This window comes from Mustela erminea, chromosome X (assembly GCF_009829155.1).
Source record: "Mustela erminea isolate mMusErm1 chromosome X, mMusErm1.Pri, whole genome shotgun sequence".
NCBI classification, from domain to species: Eukaryota; Metazoa; Chordata; class Mammalia; order Carnivora; family Mustelidae; genus Mustela; species Mustela erminea.
In genome coordinates this window covers 57560374-57588038 of record NC_045635.1, presented here as the reverse complement: position 1 = coordinate 57588038, position 27665 = coordinate 57560374, and the positions used below count along the sequence as shown (strand labels likewise).

The following is a 27665-nucleotide window of genomic DNA, read 5'->3' as shown; positions in this document are numbered from 1 at the left end:
TCGCCTACTCTCCTCCCCTCCTCTCCCCTCCTCTTCCCTCTTCTCTTCTTCCTCTTCTCTATCTCCACTCTCTCTCACCACTCATTCTGTACCCCATTCCTACTCCTCATTGCCTAGGGTGGCAGGGCACAGCTTAACCGGGGCCCCGACCTAGCCATGACTGTATGCACCTCACCTCCCAGCCTGGCACTTGCCTGTGGTGGCCCCACATGGGGCAAGGTGCGCTGGAGTAGGAGAAGGGCCACTGCACCGTCTGCCATTGCCTATAGGGGTATGGGCAGGAGGGAATTAAGGATCGTGGCAACAAAAGGAATGTGGAGGGTGGAAAGAGCTTCTCCCCTCTGTGCCCCCCAACATTCCCTGCAGGGCCAAGGCTGGTTGAGCAGCCTCCTTCCCTAGGGTCAGGGCTCTCAGCAGGAGTGGATATGTCCAGCCCCCACTCCCCCACTTTTTTTGCTAAGCCCCATAGACCGGGACCTGAGGGGGGGGGCAGCTGCTGCTCCTGCCTTGTTCTCCCGGATGAGTTTTGCAGCTCCCTGGGGCCCTCTGGCCCTACTGCTGGAGCTGCTTTTGGGGTGGAGGTATGTTGGGGGTGATGTGTGGCCCCCATTTCCCCCCCGCCCCCCATCTGGTCTTATACCTCCCATGGGAGGAGCCCCTCCCCCTCCCCCTGGGGGGATGGAGCTGATGTCAGTGTGCGGTGGAGGTCTGTCCTCCCTTCCTGCTGTCACTCTTCCCGAGTCAGGCCCTCATCTAGGGCCGGCAGTGCCTCCAGCCCCAGTCCTCCACCGCCCTGGCTGCTGGAGAAGGACACCATGGTATGGAGGAGCATGAGAACAAGGACATAGAGCCGGATCCTGCTGGGGCTGAGACGGGAGCCCCCGGAGACCGGCAGCAGGGAGGGCTTGTGGCTGATGTGGCCGGGGGGGTCATGGCGGGGGTGGAAATGGTGGTACTGTTGGTGGTAGTGGTGGAAATAGGAGTGGTGGAATTGCTGGTGGTGGGTTTTGGGGGCCTCAGTCTCCTTGAACTTCTTCTTCTCCGACTCACAGGAGACCCACTGCACGTCACAGCACTTGGTTTCCGGCCGCTTTGGCGAAGTATCCAGCAACCCTGCCAATGGATAAGGAAGGTGTGGTGGTGTGCTAAAGGGACAGGTGGCTTTCCTAGAGAGGAGATTTTTCAAAGCTGTGACTGCACTGGTAGCCCTGGCCCAGACTCCTTTCCCCCTGTCCCTTGGCAACTTCCCTTTCTGGATACTTCTCTCCCAGGGATCCCAGACAGTTTCTCGGGCAAGTTGCGGAGAGAGATGGCCCCTGTGCTCTTCGCCCCTGCTCTGCTCGGCCCTGTCCGAAACTGGGGACCTTGCTGCCCACTCTTCAAGGCACCAGGCTTCTTCTAATCTGACTCCCCCGCCGTCCTCCCTGCTCCCACGCCCCCAACCTGGTGTCTGCCCTGGGCCCCCAGCCTCCTCCCTCCTCGACATCGACGCTCTGCCTTTACCTGTACAGATAAAGCCAGGAAGCCCTCCGTACACCATTTCCTCGTTGTCAGGGAGTATAAAGGGGCACCGGGTCTGCACTTCCAGACAGTACTGCTTACAGGGCACCCAGCGCTGGCATTCCTGCTGGGTCACGCTGAAGTATTCGGAGCACAGCCAGGCCTTGTAGACAGCCTAAGGGGAGAGGAAAGAGCATCAGCCCAGGTGCCAGCCCCTTCCTTCCTCAAAAGACAGGGATGAAGGAGGGGGTGTATTTGCCCACCCACCCAACACCAGGATCCAGGGGGTGGGGGTGAAGAAGGATGGGGGTCAAAGACCGCTAATCCTCCTCTAAAATCTCCCATCTCATAGCCCCAAGTCCTAAGGCCCCTCACCTGCAGTCCTCCAAGGCTTATGTTTTCTTCTCACTGGTAAAATCACAAAACTACTCCTATGTCAGAGCTGGAAGGGGTTTTACATCCAACCCTACCGGTTTCGTTGACCCCAGGAGGTATCCTGACTTGTCTGGAGTCACTTACAATGAGGTAAACTTCAGTTCTGTTCCATTCAGCAAACACTTCTTCAGCTGATGGTGTAAAGTTTCTAAATTGAAGAAAGTGGTGGAAGGAATAATCCCTGCCCTCCCTCATTAGGATGTTACGTGGATCAGATAATAAGACACATGTGAAAATGTTTTTGTAAACTCTGCAGTGCAATACCAACGTGAAGGGTTAGTTTTAATGAAAACAGGAATCTGCCTTAACCAGGCCCCACATGTGTTTTCAAGCTCTATTGAATCCATGCTCTGTCCCGTTGGCTTCAGCTATGGTGTGGGGCAGATGGCACGTTTTGTTTACAAACGCTCCTTTGCAGATTCACTTCTCAGTATACTTCCTGTTCCTCATATAGCCCACTCCCACCAGGCACTGGTTCTCTGGTTCTCTGAGGTTCCCTGCTCTGTACTCTTTGGTTATCATCAAGCCCAGACTTTCTCCACAGTAACTCCAGCTGACATTTTGAACTGAATAAATCATTTTTTCTTTTAATTTTTTAAAGGGGTGTGTGGGTGGCTCGGTCAGTTAAGCATTTGCCTTAGGCTCAGGTCATGATCCAGGGATCCTGGGATCAAGCCCTACAACCGGCTCCCTGCTCAGCAGCTCTCCTCCCTCTGCCTTTCCTTCCTGCTCATGCTCTCTCTCTCTCTCTCTCTCAAATAAATAAAATCTTAAAAGAAAGTTTTTTAAATCAACTAATTAATTAAATTGAAATACAGTTGACATACAGTGTTACAGAGTTTCAGGTGTGCAACATAGTGATTCAACAACTCTATGCTAGAGTCCCCACGAGGGTAGCTACCATCTATCTGCCACCATACAACACAAAAATACCATTGACTTTAATCCCTGTGCTGTGCTTTTTACTTGTGTGACTTATTTGTCCCGTCACTGGAAGCCTGTATCTCCTAGTTCCCTTCACTCATTTTGCCCATCTCTCCTTCCTCTCCCCTTCTGGCGACCTTCAGTTTGTTCCCTGTATTTCTAGGTCTAATTCTGCTTTGTTTCTTTTTCATTTGTTTTGCTTTTTCAGATTCCACATATAAGTGAAAGCATATGTATTTGCCTTTCTCAGCGTGACTTATTTCACTTAACACAATACCCTCTGGGTCCATGTTGTCTCAAATGGCACAATCCCATTCTTTTTATGACTTTTATTTCTATTGTTATATTCTTTTACACACGCACACACACACACATAGACGCACACACCCCGTATCTTCTTTATCCATTTATCTATCAATAGACACTTGGGTTGCTTCCATATCTTGGGCATTGTAAATAATGCTGCTATAAACATAGGGGTGCATATATTTTTTTGATTTAGTGTTTTTATTTTCTTTGGGTAAATATCCATGGACTGGATCCTTTGTACTGGCAACTGTCTTGTGCATTATAAGATACTGAGTGACATTTTTTTAAAAGATTTTATTTATTTATTTAACAGAGAGAGACACAGCGAAAGAGGGAACATAAGCAGGGGGAGTGGGAGAGGGAGAAGCAGGCTTCCCACTGAGCAGGGAGCCTGACACAGGACTATATCCCAGGCCCTGGGATCATGACCTGAACCGAAGACAGACGCTTAACGACGGAGCCACCTGGGCACCCCTTGAGTGACATTTCTTGACTCCACCCAGTAGTTGCCAGTCCTACGCCCCTCCCATTTTTGTGACAACCAAAAAATGTCTCTGGCCATTGTCAAATGTCCCTGGGTCAGGGAGAGGGTCAGAATCATCCCCCACTGGGAACCGCTGAGCTAGCTCTTTGCTATTGAAAGTGTGGATGTGGATCAGCAGCCTCAGCATCACCTAGGAGTTTGTGAGAAGCGCAGGATCTCAGGCCCCGCCCCAGACCTGCCACACAGCACATCAACAGGATGCCCAGCCAACTCCTGTATGGGGCTATCCTTGCCCCCTAGCCTCCTCATATCCTCAGGGGCACCTTGTCATCGTTGCTTCTCACAGCAAAGGTACTTAGATTTCCATGGGTCTCAGAATCCCCTGGGGTGCTTATTAAATAGATTAGCTTCAAGAGGCCTGAGGTGGGCTTAGGAATCTGTATTTCGAGCAAGAGTCCTGGTCATGGTGCTGCCGGAAGCCTTTCCATCACATCAAGAACCACATGGTCAGAGCTTCTTATGCTGATTTTAAACACTTTCAGTAAAATACAAATAACTTCACCGTGAACAGGAACTTTCACAATGCATCCCCACAGAAGCCTTTTCCAAAGCAGGGGGTGGTGACGGGTGGTGGTGGTGGGTGGTAGTGGGTTGTAATGCAAATTCACCCCCTGAGGAACAGAGTGTTGCTTGGTGCTTTGACAGCTCACCGACATCTCACATTAAACATGCTCTAAATCTTACAATGAAGGTCTTCATTTTTTTTTTTTTTTACTCCAAATCTGCCCTCATTTCCAAGTTTGGACCATTTCAATGAAGTGCCATGGCCAGCTACCCAGGTATTCAAGCCAGAAACCTAGGTGTCAGCCTTTATTCCTCTCTTTCTGTGCATCCCTGCATGCAGTCCGTCAGTGAGGCTTGCCAATTCTTACTCCATTTCCACAGCTTTGTGCAGGCCACTACTGTCAACTGTACAAGAGTCTCTCATTTGGCCTCCTTGCCTCTACTCTTCATTTTTTCAATCTGCTGTTCATACAGGAGTAACAGTGATCTTCAAACACAACCAGATCCTATTACTCCCTTGTTTCAAACCCTTCAATGCATGTAGAATATAACCCAAACCTTCTGACCACGGACTTTAAGCCCCTGCATAACTTGGCTTCCATCTGTCTCTCCAAGCTCATTTCCTATCTCTCCCTTCAAATTCATCATGCTCCACATGTACACACATAGGTTTTCTTTCTTTTCCTTGAACATACCCTACTTCTTCCTACCACAGGACCTTGGCTCATATTGTTCTTTTGGCTTGGAATGCTCTCCACACCCCGCCCTGGCCTTTCTGCATGGCTAGGTTCTTCTCATCTTTCAGGCCTGTTCACAGGTCAAGTCCTCAGAGATGGTCTTCCTGACCCCTCTAGTTAGAGGATGCCTTCTCATTACTCCCTCTTTTTCTTAAGCGTTTCTTCACCATAAGCACAACTTTGTCCACATCTTCGTTTGGGTTTTCTCAGTCAGCCTCACTAAAATGCACGATGCATGAGAGCAGACAGGGTTTGTCTTATTGACCATTGTGTACTCTGCACAATATACATAAAACAAGTCTGTTGATTGAATGAACAGGACATGCAAATGAGAACCAATCCCTACCCTAGAAGAAATTCCAGTTTCATAGGTAGATGCATCTAATTTGAATCTATGGCGTGTGATCTATGCTGTAGGAGAGGTAAACCATGGGCCATTGAAGGGAAGCAAATAGAAAAGCTGGGGAAGATTTCGGTGAGAAGATAACAGTTAAGCTAGAATTCAGAGTAGGATTTTAGATGGGATGGGTAGAGATGAGGCCAAAGGGCATTCCAGGCTGAGGTGAAGGAAGTGTAGAGGTAAGTAAACTCATGGCATGCTAAAAGAACAGAGAGTTTTGTATGAATGGGGTGGGAAGAGTACCAATCTCCTGTGGGTGGACATTTCAGTAATTTCCAAGTTCTCACTATTATAAACAATGCTTTGGTGACTATCTTCATATATATGTCTCTTGTAATCTTGTGTTAAATTTTGTTTATACAAGCTCTTAAAAGTGAAATTGTTGGGACAAAAGGTATGTACAAAGGAAGGAGAAGGGAATTAAAGGAGAGTATAAGAGATCAAGTGAGGGTAAGAGGCAGGGTAAGAGAGAAGTGAACTGGTAAGCGGGAGCCTAAGGGGTAGAAGAGACTGACAGTGGGGTAAGAGGGCATGAAGGAGGAGTGTGTAAGAAAGAGAGAGTGAGCAAGAGTAGGGAGTTGGAGAGTAGGAAATGGTGATGATGGGGGTAGACCTGAAGAGAAAGGGCAGAGGAATAAGAGATGGAGGGTAAAGGAGGTATAGGGATGCAGTGAGGGTGGGAGAAGATGAAGGGTTAGGAAGAGAAGGGGGATAAGAGGGTGGGGACACCAGAGGGTGTAAGAGGGGGTTTGTGAAGAGGAGGGGCAAGAAGTCACAAAGTTGAGGTTAAGAGTGAGCAGGGGAATTAAAGTGGGTGAGGAAGATGGGGATATAAAAAAGTAGGGATGAGAAGATGGATAAGAGAGCAGAAGGAAGGTAGAAGAAATAAAAGCAAGGCAAGAAAGAAAAGAAGATGCCTAAAGCTAAGGATCCCAGTGCCTCAGAGAATCCCCTCCATCTTTTGGAACCCAGAGTGCCAAGGCGAGGCTTTGTCCACAGGCCTTGCCCCAATATCAGCAGCCTGGACCCAGGATCCTCCTCAGTCCTCACTCCAAGTGTGTGGAATCGCTCCCTCTTCCACCAGTTGGGTTCAGAGTTCCCTGTAGGATTCTCCCTGGGCTCTTCCAGTTCAATATTCCTGCTCCTATGAGAGAAGGCCCAGCTGGAGTTGTAGCCCTCCTCCCAGGCAACTGTGATTGGCCTAATAACAGGGGATGATGGCTAGGCACCCACCTGTATGCTGGGAAAGAGAGAGAGAGAGTGGGAAGAAGGGGTTGGCAGCGGCGGGTGGGGGGGTTACAGTAGGAGTGAGGCCTTTTTCCTTAATTACAAGACCCTCCCTCAAGCCCCATACCCCCTAGTCTGGGTCACCATGACAATAAGTGGGTGACATATTGCCTGAGGAGGACACCAGGCCTGTGGGTGGTTAGGCAGGAACAGGCAATGAGCTAATGAGGGACATAGAGGAAGAGCAAAAAGGGGCTGAGAGGTAATCCAATTTCTTGGCCTCATAGAGGGCCAGCTGAGGCTACTGCTGGCTCACCTGCTTCGGAGTTGGCCTAGGGTCCTTCTCAAGTGAAAAGTCTGTCTCTTGGGGCTACCATCTGGGCAGCAAACCTACCTTAGTTTCTGCATCCCTTTTCCCTTATAGAGCCTAAGTAGCTTGCCCCGACTGATCAGTATGAGGACTGAGCCAGAGGGTACCGGCCTGTTTGGACAGTCACAGGGGGTGGCCTGAATACTCAACGGTAAGGACAGGGAAGAGCTAGGAGAGCCAGGGTTAAGGAAGCTGTGGGGCCTGCCGGAGGTGGGACATGCAGGGAAAAGGAAGAAATGTTTCGAAACAGGACAACGGTCCATTGGGAGACACTTGGAGATCTCTTGCTCTAGTCTCTCAACTCTGGCTGCACATTAGAACGACTCAGAGAGTCTTTAAAAAATGCACTCTAGACCAGCAAAGTCAGATTCTTTGTGGGTGGGACCCACACTTACATAGTTTTTCAAAACACCCTAGGTAATTATAATACGCAGAGAACTATCAGATTAGCCCCTCTAGTTGCATTTGATAGATGAGGAAACTGAGGCCCAGAAAAGGGGAAATGACTTGTCTGTAGTCACATAAAATAATGACAGAGGGATAAACTTGAAACCTGGTTTCTTGGCTCTCAGTCCATGGTTCTTCTTACCAGACAATCTTACTGATGACTGAATTCCACACTCAGGGACAAAGGCATGCATCGGGGAGGACAGCTGAGAGCCAGGCTGGCTCTGGGCTTTCAGGCTCTTCAAACTCTAGCCTTGGAAGAAAAGCCTTCTGCATCATGTGCTGTCCTCTAAGCTTAACCATCCTGGACCTTCCAGGTAGTGGCAGAGGATGGGTGGGGTTGGAAGACTTGACCCAGCAGTGCCCTCCTTTTCCTACAGAACCCCCTTTCCCACCTCAGTCAGGCCACCACTGGGCTCAATCAAGTTCTGGCTGCTGCAGCCAAGTTGCTATGGGAACTGGGAGGGGAAGGAAGCAGGGAGTAACTAGAGGGAACACCAATTAACCCAAAAAGGAAGCTCAGAAGACTATCCCATCCCTCCTCCCAACTGGGCCGCTAAGCCACTCTTGAAATGGGAGCGGGAAAAGATGAGAAACCCTCCTGCGCTCTGTAGCTGCCAGTTTAGAGAGGACCAGGAGAACTGAGAAAGGCTTACCTTCCTCCTTCCTGGTTTGCAGCCCTGGCCAGGGCATCCTCACTCCTATACTTCTTTGGAAAGAAGTGACTGACTTCTCCTGGCCCCCACAATGCTGTGTGAATCCACGCAGGTGAGTATATACACACACAGTGCCCAAAGCCAAGATTCAGGGCCAGAGGGTTTAGAAAGAGGAGGCCATCCCGGACGTCTTGGTTTAAGAGCTGGAAAACCATCCAGAGAGGAGAGCTTCTGTTTTTGCCAGCCAGAAAGTCAGCAGTTTCCTTCTTGGATTCCAACTTGCTAATGTCCCTAGGGCCTGTTCCCCCACCCCCTCCAAAATCCTCCCTGCAGACCTTATCTTTATGGCTGCTTGTTTTCTTAATGGACTCCTGGGACCCTTGGCCAGGAGCTACAGCTGCAGAGCCTGTGGAGGCAGAGCAACAATCTGGGCTGGACTGGGGGATGAAACCCACTGTCCACAGCACACAAGTAACCACCCACCCCCATAATTTACCTAGGAGGAGACTGAGGCCCAGAAAAAGGGATTGGTTTAGCTGAGTTGGAGGCATGCAAGAAATCAGCTACAAAGCCAGGATTAAAATGCATCCTCTGACAACTAACCCCATGCCTCTTTGCACCACATCCATCGGTACACCTAGAATTTAGTGAGGTACCTCCTACGGCAGGGTCTGAAAGAACCACATGGTCCTATTCCTGATTCTGGGCTTTCAAAGAAGTGGATCAGGACAGAGTAAGGTCAAAGTCAGTCTCCAAATCAGGGAAAAGAGATCATGGACAATACTCTGAAGATAACTGTAGTTCATTGGGATTGGCAGAGTCAGACTGGGATTAGAGGCATTACAGGGCAAATCCAGGTGGATGATACAGCCTTGCTTAAGTGGCTATAAAAATAACCAACAGCTTTCCTACTTCAGAGAATGAGCAGTCATGGGTTCAAATGCTTTGGCCTGGCCTGGAGGAGATGGCTGGAGAGGTAAGAATTTAAAGCCAGTGCAGTTCCAGAGGGACCTTGCACCTCCAAACTTCCCAGGCCATCCGCTCAAAGGCCAATGGCTGGGTGGGCCTGGCTTGGCCAGGGGTTAGTCTGCTCAGTGGAAAAGTGGTGTTCCTAAATGCAGGGGTAGCTCTTAAGGAGCCTGGCTGATTCATATCAATCAGATGAGCAGTGGAGGCAGGTTCATGATCACTCCGGAATGGAAGGGACTGTGAGAGTCATCACTCCACTTCCCTGTCTGCTGTTGGAATTTCCACTCTAACATCACTACCAAATGCTATTGTCAGAGGGCATTTACTCTCTCCCAGAGCAGCCCGTATCTTTAGACAACTCTAGCAGTTAAAGAAGTTCTACCTTCTTCCCAGCTGAGATAATGCCTTTCTGTGGCTTTACTCATGGCTCTTACTAGATCTACAGTCAGCTTCCTGTCCCCCTGGATAGCCCTGCAGTTATTTGTAAACTTCCCTGAGTCAGATCTTCCCATTCATTTGTTCATGCAGGGATCACTTTCTGAATATCTGAATATCTGAATATCTTCTGAATATCTGGCACTGCAATGAGGGGGTACAGATGATAAAGATGAGTAAGATAAGATTGCTATCTTCAAGAAGAAGGAGAGACAACCATGTGAATCAATCATTATAAGCCACTGTGCTAAATAGTATGTACTTGATACAGTGCGAGCATAGAGGGAGGAGTGATCAACTGTATTTTGAACGCTGAGGGTAGGAAAACATCTCCATGAGGAGGAGGCTTGAGTTGGGACTTGGGAAAAAATTGGAAGAAGTTTTCTAGGCAGAATAGGGCAGGAATAAGTGTAGTTCGAGCAAAGGAATCACCAGGTATAAAGGCCTGGTTGTGTGAAATAGTGCTGGGTTCAGACACTATAGGTAGTTTAGCTTAGTTAGAGGCTACAAAGCGGGGGTGTAATGGGAGATGCAGTTGCAGAGGAAGGCCTTGCCCATATTATGATATACTCTGGATGCTGAGGAGGAGGTGGGCTTCATCTTATATACAATTGAAAGCTTTTTATGGGTTTTATTTTATTTTATTTTTAAAAAGATTTTATTTATTTATCTGACAGAGATCACAAGTAGGCAGAGAGGCAGGCAGAGAGAGAGAGAGAGAAGCAGGCTCCCTGCCTAGTAGAAAGCCCGACATGGGGCTCGATCCCAGGACCCTGAGATCATGGCCTGAACTGAAGGCAGAGGCTTAGCCCACTGAGCCACCCAGGCACCCCAAGCCTTTTATGGGTTTTAAATAACATCTTTTTAAAAGATCACATGTCACTTTTGTGGCTAACTTTTCAGGCTATGCCTGAAAGTGTGGATGGTGGAGTATAGGCATCAAGACCACAGGTAGGGTGACAGGAAACTATTTCAATAATCTGAGTGAGAGATGTTGGGGACCTCAACTAAGGCAGTAGCATACAATTATGAAATGGAGAGAATTGGCTTTGAAAAAAAAAAGAAAGAAATGGAGAGAAGGCGCGGATGTGAGAAGAAACATCAAGGAGGTAGGATCAACAGGATAACTTATGGAGGCAGAATGAGGGAGAGGGAGGGGTCCAGGATGACTACCAGGTTTCTGGCTTGGGTGGGCAGGATGAATAGTAGTTTCATTCATTACAGAAGGAAATCAGGAGGTAGAGTAGATTTGGGAGTGAAAAAGATGAATTGTTTTTTACCATATTGACTTTGAAGTATATGTGGCTCAGCTAGATAGAAATGTCAAGAAGACAGTTGGACATAATGGTCTGAGCTCAGAAGGAAGGTCTGGGCCAGAGATAAATTACCAAGGGATAAGGGGTTAGTCATTAGAAACATGGTAGAAGTATACTTTCCCCTACCCTTTGAAGTTGGGCATGACCCTATGACTTACTTTGGCCAATGAAATGTGAATTGAAGTGATGTGGATCACTTTTCAGGAGGAGCTTTAAGAGTTGGCATATGATGTGGCATATTCTCTTCCCTCTGCTGCTGATCGTGGAAGCAGTGTTGAAACAGACCCTTTACTAGGTCTGTGGGGTCTCGGTCTAGGGTCTAGGTCTCCACCTAGTCACCACTGGGTCTCTTGGTGACTATCATGAACAGATGCTCCCTGCTGACCTGTTTTGGACATGTTTTGTGAGCAAGAAATAACAGTTTGTTGTGATAAGCTTCAGATAATTAGGAATTGTGTGTTGCTGCAGCATATCCTAGCTCACCCTGACTGATAAAGCAAGAGTGGAAGCCAAGAAGTGGATGATCTTGCCTAGGGAGAGTGAGCACAAAAAGAAAAGGACCAACAGAGGATCCCTGGAAAACACTAACGTTTAAGGGAAAGGTGGAGGAAAGGAATCTGATGAAGATGATGAGGGAGTGGCCTAAAAGATTAGAGGAGAACAGAAAAGAGTAGCATTCTATAAATTAGGGGAGGAGAGAGTTTCCAAGAAGAGGGAGTGATCAGCAAATGCGTACTTAGAAACATGGTGGCAGTCTCATCACAGTGAAAATGGTTTCAGTGGGGCATTGGCAGCAGAAACCAGACTGTAGCCAATTTAAAAGCAAATGTAAAGGGGGGCACCTGGGTGGCTCAGTGAGTTAAAGCCTCTGCCTTCAGCTCAGGTCATGATCCTAGGGTCCTGGGATTGAGCCCCGCATCGGGCTCTCTGCTCAGCGGGGAGCCTGCTTCCCTTCCTCTCTCTCTGTCTGCCTCTCTGCCTACTTGTGATCTCTGTCTGTCAAATAAATAAATAAAAATCTTTAGAAAAAAAAATAAAAGCAAATGTAAAGGAAGGAAAATGGAGATAGCAATGTGTAGACTACTCTTCTAAGGAGCCAAACATTCTCATTTTTTTTTCAATTATTTCATAAGATGTGGTTTCCAGTTCTCTCTTCTATCCTGGTTGTTCATATTCAGATGAGTTCCTATTTTTCTGTGTCCCTTGCAACAGAACCCAATTCCTCAACATAGTTTATCAACATAGTCAAGTAGAAGTATCAGCCCTCCTGACCTGGAAGCTCTGTCTCTGTTAATGCAGCCTGAGACCACCTTTGCTCTCCTGGGGACTGCCTGGTATTTGTCTGGTAATTCAGTGGAGAGAGATGGAAAGAGAAAAGACCCACCTGGAAAGTGGGACCAAAGGTACAGCCTGGATCAAAGTCCCTGCAAGGAGCCCAAGCCTTCTAGTAAGACATCTGTATAAATTAAATTCTGGAAACTGTAGGCTCCCTGAGGACAGGAATTGTATCTTACTTATCTGTACATTGCCCTTAGTGTTTCACAAGGAGCTAGGTATACAGAAAAGGTGCTTGCTAAGTACTTGAAATCTGAGCACTTGAAAATGAAGCCTCCAACAACTAGTTCAGATTGAAGTAAGGCGGAGACCTACAATAAAAAGGTAGAGGTAATGGGTTATGTGATGTTCTGTGTTTGCATGAATTTTACAGCTCTGATGGGGAAATTGGACATGTATTAGCAAAAAGTCATACAGAACTAAGCAAAATGAGGCAAATATTAACTCCAGGAAAACAAGTTGACTAAGGAAGGAAATGTAATCCAGTATTCTACATGACTCAGCTGTGAACAATATTTATAGTCCTAAGAATGTAAAAATGTAATCCTGATAAAATCAGAAATTGTGATATGCCAATATTGGATATATGAAGGGAGGGGAATTATGTGTGCACATACTGTGCTGCTGGTAGTAAGAGAGCTAAATTATCCTCTAATAAAACAAAAGTCAATAGATATTTAAAAAAAAAACTCAAGATATTGTAGTATTGGCATGCCATTTTGAAATGCAGGGGTAAATATCAGAAGAAACAGCTAAGAGATTTGGAAATATTTAACTCTGAAGAGTGAGGCTCAGGGTTTGAGCAGAAGGCTTCTGTTTTAAATATAAGCACTGAGATCTATATTTATCGTTTGAAAGACATTAAATTATATATATATGTGTGTGTGTGTGTATTGTGTGTATATATGTGTGTACATATATATGTGTATATATAAAATTCACACACGTCCGCACGCACTGATATTTAAAACAGACAAGTCAAGAAACAGTAGTATTGGCATACCATTAGAAATGTGGAGATAAATATCAGAAGAAAAAGGAAGGAGAATTTCAAGTGTTTGACTCTGAATAGTGAGTATACATATGTATACTCAATACTTTGATAAAGTGAAAATGAAACAAAAATGCTTCTTTGCATCCATGAACCTTCAAAACAATAAAACAAAAATGTCTGAGACTTAATCTGACCAACCTCACCAGACTCAGCCCTAAAGCCCCAGGCCCCGCACAGCCAGTCCTGGATCTACTCCATCCCCACTGCCTGGGCCATGGGCTTGGGCCAGGTCAGCTTAACAAGCCAACAGAACTTTGAGTGGTCCTGTAGCCAAAAAGAGGAAATGATGTGAGAGGACAGGAGGTTTGGGGGCTTCTGTGCCCAATGGCTGTGCAGGCCACCACAGGAATTTTGCCAGCGAGACAGTGACAGCCGTAGCTTCTCTGAGCTGCACACAGACATGTGCAGCATAAAGTCCCACTGCCCCCTCCCAGACACAGCTGTCTGCCACACATTGCTAGCCCTGGGCCCAGGCCCAGAAAGCAATCTCTAGCCTTCCACAGGGATCATTGTGAAACCAGCTCCCTGACCCTGCCTTACCTCCTTCTCCAAATGCAGATGAGAGGCTGGGGAGAACAGAGACCTGATAAAAGAATCTGTCAGCCATGCTTGGTTTCTAGGGATGAGGTGAATCAAGGCTTTGGAGTCCTTCCATCTCTGCCTCTTTCTTCCCCTACCTAAGCATGTCTTTGTGCCCTCACTCACTGGAGTCACACCAGTTGCCTTCTGGCTCCCGATCTCCCACTCCCACACCAGACACCTCACCGCCTGCTCCCAAATTACCTTTCCCTTCTCCTAAGCAGTCCATCCCAGTGTTGTCAATCTCAATTGGGTATTCAACAGTCATTTGGATGAAACACATCTAATTTAAGTGAGAATAATACTGGCTGCCATTTATTAAGTGCTTGCTATATGCCAGGCTCTGTTCTAAGCAACTGACATTTATTAACTCATTGAATGCTTGTAACCACTTCCCGAGGTGGAGACATATTTATGGATGACAACAGGAAGGACCAGAGAGTTTACGTAACTTGCCCAAGGCCACACAGCCAGTAACAATAATGGTGGTTACCATTTCGTGAGCATTTTCCATCCCACAGGTACTGTAGTCTTAAGAGATTAGCATGTTGTATGTCCTTTAAGGATCAAAATGACCCTACTTCTTAATTTCGAATGTGAAGAAAGTGAGGTTCCAAAAGAGTGAAAGAACATGTTCAAGGTCTCAACAACAAGTTTATGGAGAAGACAGATTTCAGAGCCAGATTTACCTGGATTTCAGTGCCCAAGCTCTTACATGCCCTGTTGCCCCTTGGCGGTCTCTCCATTTCACTATTACCATGGAAGGAATTAGCTTGTCACTCAAACAAATCTTTTTGATGGACTTGCAGGTCAAGTTGGGGAGAAATTTCTAGGACTAGATGGGAGAGTGATTTTCTACCATCAGTGTATTCAGCCCATTTCTTATATGAGTAAGATTTTCATTCTAAGGGGATGTGGGGGGAAGAACATTTGGGTTCTAGGGGCTATACATGACCATTTCCACTCTCCATTCAAAGCAATCCCTTCCCACTTACCTCTAAACACACACACACACACACACACACACACACACACACACAGAAACACACACCCTGGGAGATGAAGACGTCGAAAAGAGGCAATTACTGCTTTGCTTCATCCAAACCAACCAGCTTCCTACCCCGAGCTGAAGGTTCGCTATTACTGCTTTAATCTTTGGCAACTGGTGAAGGGAGGGCATCTATCTTCCCATAGAAGGGCTTTCTTTCCTTTGGACACCAGCTCTTCTGTTCCTGGTCCTATCATTTAAGGACTTCTGGAAATGCCTTGCCCTGGAAGACTCCAGGGCAAGAGTCCATTTCTTCAGAAAGGCCTCAGGGCACTCTACCTAATGGCTCCCACCCAGCATGCCCCAGAAATGTCTGTATTGCCAAGCCTTTGCTGGAGTCAGATGGAGAGTCAGCTAAAGCTGTGCTCTTATTCTGGAGCTAGCTTTGTTAACTTGGACAAGTCACCTATAAGGAGTAGGGGACTCAGCCACTAAATTGCAGCTAATGAGCAACTGTGGCTAGTATTAGCGGCTTATGAGCAGAGGACTCTCCCTCTTTGGGCCTCAGTGTGGATCCAAGAAGGTAGTCTCTAGGGAGGCAGCCTATGTGATGGGGTCAAACATCTTTAAACTCCGTCCTGTGGTGGAATCTCAGGTCTGCTCTTACCAGTTATGGGGCCTCAAGCAAGTGACTTAAATTCCCTGATCTTCATTTTCCTCACCTGCAAAATGGAAGAGAATAAAAGCACCTATCCTTACCTTTCTATAAATTACGTATGTAAAGCAACCAACACAAAGCTTTACCTATAGTTTAATTGCTCTCGCACAGACTGGGCAGTACCACGGCCTTCTGGCAATCAAATCCCTGGATTTGACCTGGATTCAAATCCCAGCTGCAACTCTTACTAGCTGAATGACCTTGGGTTAGTTATTTAACCTCTCTGAACCTGTCTTCTCTTATGTAAAATGGGAATATGTATTTTTGCACTTCACAAGGCAGACATATGAATTAAGGGTCTGGGATAGGTCTTTTCTTTCCCATTCCTTCCTTTCAGTTCTAAGATTGAAATAACAAATGAGAAAAATAACGGCCACAAATGGCATCAGAAAAAGGCTAAAATCATTAATACCTATAAAAGAGTACATAAAAATCAGTAAAAAAAAAAACCCACAAGACACCAACAGACAATTCACAAAACAGGCAATACAAATGGCCTATAAACAAGAAAAACAAATTTTTGACCTAAGGAATGCAAATTAAAAGCCAATGCTATGCCATTTTTCAATCCCAAATTAATAAAGCTTTAAAAATAAGACACTCGATGGTGGAAAAGGGTGGTAAATTAGCCTCATGCTTTCTGTGAAGGTATACACTAGAATAATCCTTGTGGAAAGAAATTTGTAAGGAAGAAATTTGTATGTCAAGAGCCTTGAAAAGGTTAATACTCTTTGATTCTGTTAGAGGAGTCCCAAATGTTCATCCTGCGGAATTAATGTTTATGCTCCCATTTGTATGCAAAACAAAGGAAAGAAAAAGTCATTGTGTGTGCAAATGTTTATGTAAGCTCAGAGAGAGGGGCAGAAGGATACACACCAAATTGTTAACATCAGCGACCTCAGGGCAGTGGCACTGGGAGGATTATTAATGTTTTCTTTGTAAACCTCTGTATTGTTAGATTTGGTACCATGAGCATGCATTATTTTGTGATTCGAGAAACTCAGCGAAGTAGAGAAATAAGAAAAATATGATTGAAATAGCATTTATTAAAAAAAGGAATCATAGATCTGATAGAGATGTATGAACAAAGATATTCATCACAGCATTAATTCTAATGGTAGAAGTTGGAAGTAAATATCTTGCAGTAGGGAACGACTTAAATGAATTGCACTGAATTCATGTGATAGGATGAATTGTACACTCCTCAAGACTGATGTTTTTGAATATTTAATTACATGGAAAGTATAACTTTAACAATAACTGAAAAAGAGCAGGGTAAAAAAAAAACTATGATTTCAACTATGTAAAAATAGATAGTCATTCTCTTAGGGTGGCTCTTATCAAAACCTGTAAAATAGTAAGTGTTGGGAAGGATGCAGAGAAATTAAGAACACTTGTGTGTGGCTGATAAGAAAGTAGAATGGTACAGCCACTGTGGAAAACAGCTCAGTGCTTCCTCCAAAAGTTACATGTGGAATTACCACGTGATCCAGCAAGCCCACATCTAGGTAGGTACCTCAAACAACTGAAAGCAAGGATCTGAACCAACACTTGTATCTCAAAGCCCATAACAACATCATTCATGATAGACGAAGGGTAAAAGGAAAGGAAAGCATATGTCCACACAAAAGCTCATCCATGAATGTCCGTAGCAGCTTTATTTGTAATTGCCCAAAGGCAGAAATAACCCAGGTGTCCATAGAAATGAATGAAGAAACAAAATATAGTATATCCAGACAATAAAATATTATTCAACCATTAAAAAGGAAGGAAGTGCTGATACAGGTCACAACATGGATGAACCCTGAAAATGTGATGTTAAATGAAATAAGCCAGACACAAAAGGACAAATAGTGCATGATTCCACATAGATGAGGTTCCTAGATGAGTCAAATTCATAGAGAGAGAAGGAAGGATAGAGGTTACCAGGGCTCGGGGAGGGATGAATGAACGCAGTTATTGTTTAATGGGTACAGAAATGGAGTCATTCTAGAAATGGACGGTGGTGGTGATCATACAACATTGCCCCTGAACTGTACACTGAAAAGTTATTAAAATGGCAAACTTCATTATGTATATTTTACTATAATGAAAAAACTACAAAGAGATATATATATATATATATATATATATATATATATATATATATATGTATATGTATATGGGTGCCTGGGTGGCTCAGTTGGTTAGTATTTAACTCTTGATTTTGGCTCAGGTTGTGGTCTCGGGGTCCTGGGATGGAGCCCCCACATCCGGCTCCGTGCCCGGCAGGGAGCCTGCTTGGGATTCTCTCTCTCCCTCTCTCTCCTTCTACCTTTTCCCCACGCTCACTCTCTCTGTTTCTCTCTTTCTGAAATAAATAAAATCTTTAAAAGATGGGACGCCTGGGTGGCTCAGTTGGTTAAGCAGCTGCCTTCGGCTTGGGTCATGATCCCAGCGTCCTGGGATCGAGTCCCACATCGGGCTCCTTGCTCGGCAGGGAGCCTGCTTCTCCCTCTGCCTCTGCCTGCCATTCTGTCTGCCTGTGCTTGCTCTCTCCCCTTCTCTCTCTCTGATAAAAAAAAAAAAATCTTTAAAAGAATGTATGTCTCTACACATGCCACAAAAAGACATATTAGAAGGAAATACACTATAACATTAAGAGTGTCTCTGGGAACTTTTCCCTGTTATACTTCTATTTTCCAGAATTTCTCAACGACTTTTTTTTTTTTTTTTTTTTGTAATTGGAAAACAAGGGTGTTCTCCAATTCTGGAGGGCTGACTCGTTTGGAAGTTCTAGTTGAGTCGAACACTAAGCAGACACATTTGTCTTCCACAGATCTGCTAGGTCACCAGGCTATCCGAATAACCAAACAAACTTCTAGGAAATAATGGGAAGGCCCACCACCATGCCATGTCCCTCGGCAAGCAGGCAGGCAGAACTTGGTGAGCTGGCACTTCCTTCTACTCCCAAGAGAAGCCTAGCCATCCCAGGCCAGGGCTCATTGAAACACTGGCATGGGAAGTGGGTGTCCAAAGCTCAGGACAGGTGTCAGCATGCTCTGGGGTGACAAGGTTTTACTGTTTCCATGACCAGCTCTCCCAGCAGGTGTTGGGTGGGGCTCGGGCCTGCAGTAGGCCTACCTAGGAGGACCTCCTCCCCTCTTGTACTGGTTGGTCCTTCCAGCAGATGAGGCCTCCAATAGTACAGTTCCTTCTCTCCAGGCAGGGGGAGCCTGGCTCCTCCCATCTCTTGTGTAGAGCCTGCAGAAAGAGGAGGGACCAAACACCTCCCTTCCTGGTGCCCATCCTTTGTCACTCTCCCAGGACGATACCAGTGACTGTCGCTGGGTCTCAAGGATAAGAGACTGAGGTGCTGAACAAAGAGGATGCTGGTGGGTCCCCACTTTTCACCTCAACCACTCCGGGCCCATGCTGCCAGGAGGCCTTGTTGGACCTCCTCTGTGGTCAGGGTGGCCTTGCAGTCTAGTCTTTCAGTAGCCAGCTGGGCACTGCTTCTGACAGCTGGAGGAGATCATTAACATTTTCTTTGTACATGTGTGCTCCAGTGAAAGGACAGACCTGATTTTGTATTGCAGTCCTCCCACCTTTTGGCTATGTGGCATGGGTGGGTCACTTGCCCTCACTGAGCCTCAGCCGTCTCGTTTGCAAAGTGGGTATAATGATAGTTGCTACCTGCTGGGATGATTGGATTGAGGTGAGTCTATGGACACAAAGAAAGCCCCTGTCATCTTGTAGGCCTTCAAAAGCTTGCAGTTTTCTTTCCCCCTTTCCCTTTCCCCCCCCTTTCTTCTTTGGCGCCCATCTGCCTAGCCTTCTAGTGCAGAGACCTGTGACCCAAGTTCCAGCTCCCTTCTCCAGGATCCATTTGAGCAAGAGCTTTGGTCCTGGCAGCCCTTTTCACTCTGTAGCAACTCCTTTCCTCCCCGGGGCCAGCTGCAGCTCGCTTGTGCCCTTGCACTCCCCTCTAAGCACCTCCCTGGCTCAAGGTGTCAAAAATTCAGGCTTTTCTGAACCTCCTCCATGCCTAAGGAGAGAAGTCTGATCCGGCATTCCTGGCCACCCACATACACTCAGACTAGTCTAAGTGTCTGTAACCGCAGGAACACAACATACCCATTCCCCTGAGACCTCCCAGGTCAGCATTGGACAATGGTGCTTCTGGCAGCCTGAATTAGTCTAGACCCCTCAGCAGATGCCCCTCGCTTTCCAGACAAACACCTACAGCTGGAGTCCGCATGTGGACGAGACTCCAGCTAAGGCGGGGGTGGGGGACAGGTCTGATATCAGGTCTGCACAGCCACAAAGCAGGTAAACAGCCTCAGAGGGCGGGAACACAAAAGAACCACCCAGAGGGAGAAGATTTTCTAGGGCAAACTCCCACCCTTGAGCCTGAGATGTCCTCCTACATACATCCCCACCTACACACGAAAAGGGCGGGGGTGCCCCTTCCATGAGGTACCAGAGCGTAGGGAGGAGACGACATGCCCCCATAGGACTTAGAAGCACCCGCTTGGGCTCTTGAGGTGTTCAGAGGTCTCTGACCCTCCTTTATTGCCAGCCCCGCCCACTGTCTTCCTTTTCCTCACCCCCATCTTCACTGCCTCCACTGTGTTTAGCAGACTCTTCCAGCCAGACCATGAGACTAGGTGGGAGGCTGCTGGGCTCCCTTCCTCCACCTAACTCCCCCCACCCCCACCTTCAGGAGATACCAGTGTATCCTTCCTGGAGGTTCCCGTTGCTATGGTGACTATAGTAGTCAGGCACCAGCCTGTGGAAAGGATGGGAAGTAGCCATGAAGAAGACTGTGTGTCCATGTGAGTGTCTGTGTCTAAGTGTGTGTACAGGCACACATACCCATGTCTACCCTGAGCAGGGAGGGGAAACAGCAGAAAGCAGAAAAGGGGGTGGAGGGAGGGAGGGGACAGAAGAGGGGACCAGAAGACGGAAGGGGAGGCAGGAGAAGGCATGGGGATAAGGGAGGTGAAGTGTGGATGGGTTGTGAGAGACGCAAAGAGTGAGGGGACATGGAGGTTATCAAGGGCGAGAGGAACAGTGCAGGGTTGGGGGGCTTGGGGAGAGGCCAGAAGAATGGAAAGACATGGGGTGAAGGTTGGGAGGGGTGTGTGGTAGAGGTGGGTGATGAGGGCAGTGGGGTGGGATGGGAGATGGGACGAGGGGCTGGAGGTAACTGTTGGGAGAAGTGGGAGTTGGAGGAGTGTAGAGGTGAGGATCAGCAAGTGAGGTGTGGGGTGTGGTATGGGAAGGGTCTGGGGGATCTTCTAAGAAGAGATCGGAAATGTTGTGGGGTCACTGGTATGTGGATGGGAGGTGTTGGGCATGGGCTAAAATTTGGCAAGACTATAGGGGGTAGGGGTGGGTCAGGATGGGGGTGAGGTGGTCTGGAGACGTATGGGCAGCATGAGGTCACTTTCCCCTCCCACATTTAATCCACTGTGTCCTTGGCTGAGCTACACACATTGCCTCTTCTCTGCACCAGTCTTGTCCCAGAAGCCCAATGCTCACATTTCTGGGCAATGAAATTCTGTGGATTTAAAGGCTCCTCCCCAGGGGAGGCTTTGCCATGGTTCCCAGGTGGCCACGTCTTGACTGCTTCCCACTTCCTCCCCACCCCCACCCCTGCCCCAGCCCCAGCATGGCCCAGGGCACCCTCTTTGCCCCTGAGAACCCTGGGTCAGGAATCCAACTGTGGGGCTCAACTCCCGGCCTGTGAGCTTGGGTGGCAATAGGGATCACTGCCAACTTAGAGCATCCGCCCTTTGCCCAGTGACCTGAGCTGCCGGCTCTCAGCATCAGTGTTAGCCCAGGAGTCCTGCTTGGCAGGAAGGCTGTGGCAGGTGGGAGGAGAAAGGAAGGCAGCGAGGCAGAAACAGCTGCCAGCCGGAGTGGAGGAAGAGCAAGGCCCCAACGGGTACGGGCAGAAGGCAAGGCGCTGGCTCTGCTGGCAGTCCCCCCTCCTCTGTGTGGAGGTGTCAGCCCCCTCACCGCCCCCTCCCATCCAGTGCCGCTGTTCAGGGAGCAGGCTCTGCTCATGGGCCTAAACCCTGTGCTGAAGCAGTCCTCAGAGGTCACCTGTCCAGCTCCCCCCATAACCCGGAGTGAGAGTCGTCTCCACAGCATTTCCTCCAAGGGTCTGCCTGAGTCAGACCAAGACATTTGCGGAGAGCAGGAGCTCACTTCCTCCCAGGGCAGTCTGTTCCCTCTTTGGAAGGGAAAAAGCTGCTAACTGAGCCACTCCAATGTGCCAGGCCTAGGTCCTGTGTAGACTTGTCAGTAATAATGACCTCACAGGGCTCGTATGATGAATTAGCTCCAGTTTACAGATGAGCAAAGTGAGGCTCAGAGAGTCAAAGGACCTAGCTCAAGGTCACACGGCAAGGGACAGATAAAAGAGCTGGGTCTGACCCCAGGACTTTAGAACTAAGAAGTTCCTATGGGGCTCAGCAGGACCTGCTTCTTCTGCACCATGACAACTCTCCTGCGGTTTGAAGTCAGAGACCACACCTTCCTGAGTCGTCTTTTCTCCTGGTGAAACAGCTCCTTCCACTCTGTCCAGGAGAACCTGGCTTCCAGCCTCCTCCCCACCTGTTCAGTATGAGATCCAGAATGAAATGGACAGTCTGCCATGTGGGTTCGGGTCTGTCTAGAACAGAGTAGAATGATCACATCCTTTCTCGGTATCAACCTTTACTTCTCTGGCCCGATGGCTGGTAAGAGAACGAACTATCCTTCTCGTGGTCTTTTATCCCTTCTCGGATCAGAACCATGAGAGAAGGCAAGTGTTTTGTTTTCGTTTTCACCACTCCCCTAGTCACACTGTCCTAAATCTGGAGCCAGAGAGGGGCAGAGGTGGGGGAAGAGGGGATGGGAACCAGGCAGGGGTGCAGCAGGGCTGGGAGGATGGAGAGCTGTGTGTGTGGGCGGGGGTGGGGAGTGGGGGGGTGAGGTGGCTCTCCGGCAGGGCTGGAAGGGAGGGCCAAGGGGAGGGGGAGGTGAGGGCTTGGGGGTTGTATGCACAGGGAGATAAGGGCTGGGGGTGTCCTGGGGTTGCAGGAGGCCAGGGTGGGGATGGGCATTGGCCAGCCTAACTTAACATCCCCTGCTGTGCGAGAGGAAGTAAGTCGCACATTAAGGAAATGTTGCAGCTGGTACTAAATTGGGAGGTGTCACAGGCAGCAGTGAGGACAGGTATATGATTTGTGGGGCCCCGCATGGCCGAAACAGGGACAGACGCTGCTGAGGGAGATAACAGGGTTTCTGGAGCTGCCCAGGAAAGATCTGACTGAGACACTTAGGACAGGGCCTCAGGGCTGGGGGTCACCTGGGCCTGGAGCAGAGGCTCCAAGCTTGGTTTCCAGAAATAGAGGAAGACTCCTCATCCTGGCCTGGGCTATGGGCTCTCCACCAGGTGGTGGGGGGAAGCTTTGTGGATGAGGTGTCATCTCCAAGGGATCCCCTCTAGGGTAAGAGGCTAAACAGGAAAGGGCTTGGAGCCTGGGGGCAGGTATGGGAATGGGCAAAGAGTACTGGGATAGAGGTGGAGTGAAGGGAGAAGGGCTGCAGCTAGGAGGAGAGCAGGGCTTCCTTTCCCCTCTGTGCCCATAATACAGCTGGAATCCAGAGTCCTGTGGGTCTAGGCCTCGGCAGAGGGAGTGGGTGCCAGAGAGGAGTGGGAGACACCAGGAGAAAGCAGGCACTGCCCTTCTCCCAGCACAGCTGGCAGCAAGAGAGCAGACAGAGTTCACTTGAGAGGGAGAGCAAAAGAGTGACAGTGACAGCAACCGTGGCAAGGAGACAAAGCAGAGCAGGGACGGCCCTAGCCATGGGGAACTTGATGGGAGGCTATGGCAAAAGTAGGCCTCTGCTCCTCTGCAGAACACACTGGTTGGAAGCCTGGCACTCCCGCTCTTTGGCTCAGCGGCCTCAGGGCAAACTGCTTGATCCCCCTGCACCTCAGTTTCCTCATCTGTAAAATGGGGATAATGGCACTGGTATTGCCACCCTCCCTGGGCAGTTGTGATCTCGTCAGATCTCTGACAGAGGTTACAACCCTAAGCATAATGTCAACGTCAGGTGTCATATTATTACTGCAAAATGCTATCAGCTATCTCTTCCCACTGAAATCTCACAAAGGACTCAGGATGTGGGCAGAGCCAGGATCATGGGTCCCATATTACAAATGAGGAAATGGAAGCTTAGGGAAGTGAAGTGATATGCCCAAGGTCACACCACTAACAAGTGGTAGAGGTGATAAGGCCTCCTGAATCCAAGACATCAGTTTGTCTTTCTCCTCCATCAAAGCACTTGGTAAAAATAATTAATACAGGGGATGATTATTGAGTGTGGGATTAGATGGAGCCTGCAGCCAACTACAACGGGGGTGGGGGGAACCCATGGGAAAGTTGTGTGGTCTCTCAGTCATGCTGGTGGCCGAAGGGAAGGAAAATGATCAGGGCCCGGGGACTGGAGGGAGGGCCACAGAGAATGACATCCTTTATACATATGCCGTGGACCACATCCCTCTGTTCTCACTGAGTGTGTATCTGTGACTGACATCGAGGGTGTGTGTGTCTGTCTCTATGACAAAATGTGTCCTTCTTCATGTGACAGTTCTTCCGCCTCGCCTGCCTGTGTGACTCTGGCATCAGAGAGAGATAATGTGTGTGTGTGACAGGGTGTCTGCCTCTCTGGCACTGTTTGTGGGTGTGACGACCTCTCTCTATCCCCACATGACTTTGCCTGGGGTGGCGGTGGTGGTGTATGGCAGTGTGTGTTTGTCTATCCGTCTGTACACCTTTAAGAAGTGGAATATCTCATTTGGTAGTGTGAGTGAGGCAGTGAGTCAGCTGAGGCTGAGGGAGGCGGGAGGGAGACTGCTAGGTTACGAGAACAGGAAAAAGGAGAATGAGAAAGTGAAGTCAGGAGCAAGGAGCTACCCCTTTCCTCCCCAACCCCCTGCCCAAATCCTTAAGGAGCTCACCAGGAGCATGGCACCCTGAAGAAGTCCACAGCGGGCACATTAGTTGGAAAGGGGCACTTTCTGCCCCTCCCCAAGGCCTCAGAAGGAGACAAGCTAGGCTAGGAGTCATTGTCTTCCTCTCCAGCTCTCAGCCCTTAGTTCCAGGATGAGTGAGGCTACCACCCCACCTGGTCTCCTCAGCACTTGACCCTTTGACCTTGCGTTTCTCTTTTCTCCCAAAGGCAGGCCACCCGGGCCAAGCTGAGCAAGCAGAGCAGTAGCAACACATCCCAAATGTTTACAGTCGCCATGCACCTATTGTCCAGAATGACCCTGCCGAGGGTCAAGAAGTTCCTCCATACCCAGCTCTGCCCTAGGCAGGCCCATCCTGCAGTGGCCTCCCCACTCCTCTGAATGCCTGTACCCAGCAGCCAGACAGCCAGCTTTCCCTCCACTGGTGCCCCAGTGTGCTGGGAAGCACTGGGAGTTTTGTAATGCAGCAACCCCCAGTGGCCCTCCCACGAGCCACTGCGCCCTGTTCCCCAGCTCTTATTGGGGAAGAGGAGCTGGCAGGTTCCCTCCTTGGGAGAAGACAGGCACCCCTGGTCTCCACCTCAGGTCATATAAGGTCAACAGAGCCAAGTGCCCCACCAACAGGAATGCCTCTCCTCTCACCCACTGGCAGGGGCCAATGATGAGGGTGAGGGTTAGTCTGCCACATATTTTTCCTTCCCCACTTCGGCCTTCCCCCTGCACCAGTCACTAGACCCAGGACATTCAATGCTGGCTCCTCGGAAAGGAAGGGGCCCAGCTGGCTGCCGAGGGAAGCTGGGGGTTGCCAGATCCCTCTTTCCACCCCTTTGTCCGTGACCCCTCCCTCCTAGTGCAGGGGCGGGGCACCAGGAAGCCCCAGTCCGAAGGGGCCCCAAACCTGGGGTTGATAGAAGTTGGCCAGGTGGTTTGACCTGAATCTCTGAGGCACCCCTCTCTGGGAAGGGTCCCAAGGTAGCACTCTGCCCTACTGTGAACAGTGGGGGTGATGGGAGGAGGTGAGGTGTATAGAGGGTGGGGGGAGACCTCCTTTTGTCTCTGGATCCCACTGCCACCGCTCCCACCGCCACCGCTCCCACCGCCGAGGGAGGTGCTTTGCCCGCGGACGCCAGTCCCTACCTTACAGCCTTTCGTGCAGGACCGGATTGAGTACTCTTCTGCCTGTAAGTATTTATGCAGCACGAGGTCGAACTCGTCATATTTTTCCTGAGCATGTCGGTCGAGCCGCTGGTACGCCTCGATACAGTTGTTACACACCTCCCAGGCCCCGGAGCCCGGGCTGGCCACCACGGCCAGCAGGTCCCCCAGCAAGGTGTCCAGGCTGCAGTCCAGGCTGTCGGGGCGGTCCATGCCCAGCAGCAAGTCCCAGACCGTGTAGGTGTCGCAAAAGGAGAGAGTGAAGTTCCGAAAGTGGCCTTTGAGCAAGTTTTTTTTGGCGGAGGGGAACTCGGCCGGGGCACGGGAAGGGGAGTCAGGGGGCCGCAGTGGGGGGGCCGGGGTAGTCGGTTCAAAAAGTCTCTGCAAAGATTGCAATTTGGTGCAAGCTGCGTCCAGCCCCGTGGGCTCTGGGACGCCACCGCAGTCCGGCCTGGGACCGGCAGCGGGGGTGGCTTTGGTCAGGTTGCTGTATTGGGGGCCGCAGGTGCCCGGGGACGCGCTGGGCTCGCCGGGCGGCGGTGGCGGCGGAAGGGGCAGCACCGCGCGAGGAGGCATCGGCTGCCGCTCCCGGCCGGTCCCCCAGGGCGGCCGCATGGCGCTGCTCAGCTCCCTGGCCCGGGGCCGGGCCCCCGCGCACAGCCACAGATGGTCAGCGAGCAGCACGGTGAAGAAGAGCAGGGACGCCAGGGACAGTCGCCATCGCTGCGCCCGCTCAGAGTCAGCGCAAGGTTTGTCGCTCGGCCTGGGAGCCCAGCAGCAGCAGCAGCAGCAGATAGTCAGCGCGGCGGCGTCTTTCCCGGGCCACATCCAAGCGCCCCTGAACATATTTCGGGGGGGGGTGTCCGGCCTGGAGAGATCAGGCAGTCGCGAGGCCGGACGGCCGTCAGCAGCGGGCGAGCGGGCTGCGCGCCGCTCCGCGCTCCTCAGCGCCGTCCAGGCTCTACCTCGGTGGCTGCATGGTGAGGCAGGCCGGCCGGCCGGCCCCGGGGCACCGCTCAGGCCAGAGTCGCGGGGTGCTCTCCTGCCGTCCCCGCGCTCCTCCCGCGCTCCTCCCGCGCTCCCTCTCTCGCAGCCAGGGCGCCGCCGCCCGGCCCGCTAGGCACTGCCCGGCGTCCCGGCGGGGGGCGGTGCGGGACACTGGGGCGGTGGCGGCTGCGGCGGCAGCGCCGCACTCCTCATAGTGTCGGGCCCCTCAGCTGCCCTCCGCTCCGCGCCACTCCACTCCGCGCCGGTGGCCGCCCGGCTCGCACTCTGTTCTGGCCGTCTCGGCTCGGCGCAGCTCTGCGCCCCTCAGCGCCGCCGTGCGGGCCCGGCCGCCGCGCTCCGCTCGCTCGCCCCGCGCCGCGCCGCGCCGCGCCGCTCCCGCCCGCCAGTCAGCCCGCCCGCCTGCTGCCTGCTCCGCGCCGCTCCCTGCTTCCCTCGCGCCTTCCTAGGCCCGCTGGCCGGCCCACTGCCCGGCCCTTCGGGCTTCGCTCGTGCTCTGGCCTTTCGCCCGGGCCGGTCCCGGGCCGGCTCCGCTCCGGCTCCGAGCCTGCTGCTCCCGGAGTTCCGGCTCGGGCGGGCCACCTGGCTCCCGGCAGCGCCACAGGCGCCGGACGGCGACACGGGGCTTCACTTAGTGCGCCTCTCGCTTCCGTCTCCCGTTAGCACCGCTGTGGCGGCCGCCGAGCCGCACGGCCCCGTGGCTCCCGCTGGCCATGCCCCCTCAGTCTGTCGCCATCTTCCGCTGTGCGGAGAACACCTTGAGAGCCCGTGTGCGAGTGTGTTTGGGGGGGAGCGGGGCGGAGAAAGAGGCACTGAGAGGAGGAGGGAGCGGGACTGGGGCCCCGACTGCGCCTGCGCCTCAGGACTCGCCGCCCCCCCACTCCCCCCCCCCCGCCACCAGCCCCCGCCGGCCGCAGCCTGTGCTGTTTGGGGATGTTTCCAGTCCACCCCCAACTCCATTCACTTCAGCGCCTCCGTTCATCCGCCCGCTCCCCGCGTGCACACGCCACACGCTGAGTCCCAGGCCCCGGAGCTCTCCCTCCCC

General features: G+C 50.4%; 1 protein-coding gene across 1 annotated transcript; it reads right to left on the bottom strand.

Moving 5' to 3' along the window:
- FAM155B (family with sequence similarity 155 member B) lies at nucleotides 1-27454 on the bottom strand. Its single transcript, XM_032331160.1, has 3 exons — nucleotides 25598-27454; nucleotides 1504-1675; nucleotides 1-1113 (listed from the first exon to the last, which is right to left on the bottom strand). Exons 1-3 carry the CDS (start codon nucleotides 26459-26461, stop codon nucleotides 728-730), a joined length of 1422 nt encoding a protein of 473 aa, XP_032187051.1. The 5' UTR covers nucleotides 26462-27454; the 3' UTR covers nucleotides 1-727.
- Between the last annotated feature and the right edge of the window lie 211 nt (nucleotides 27455-27665).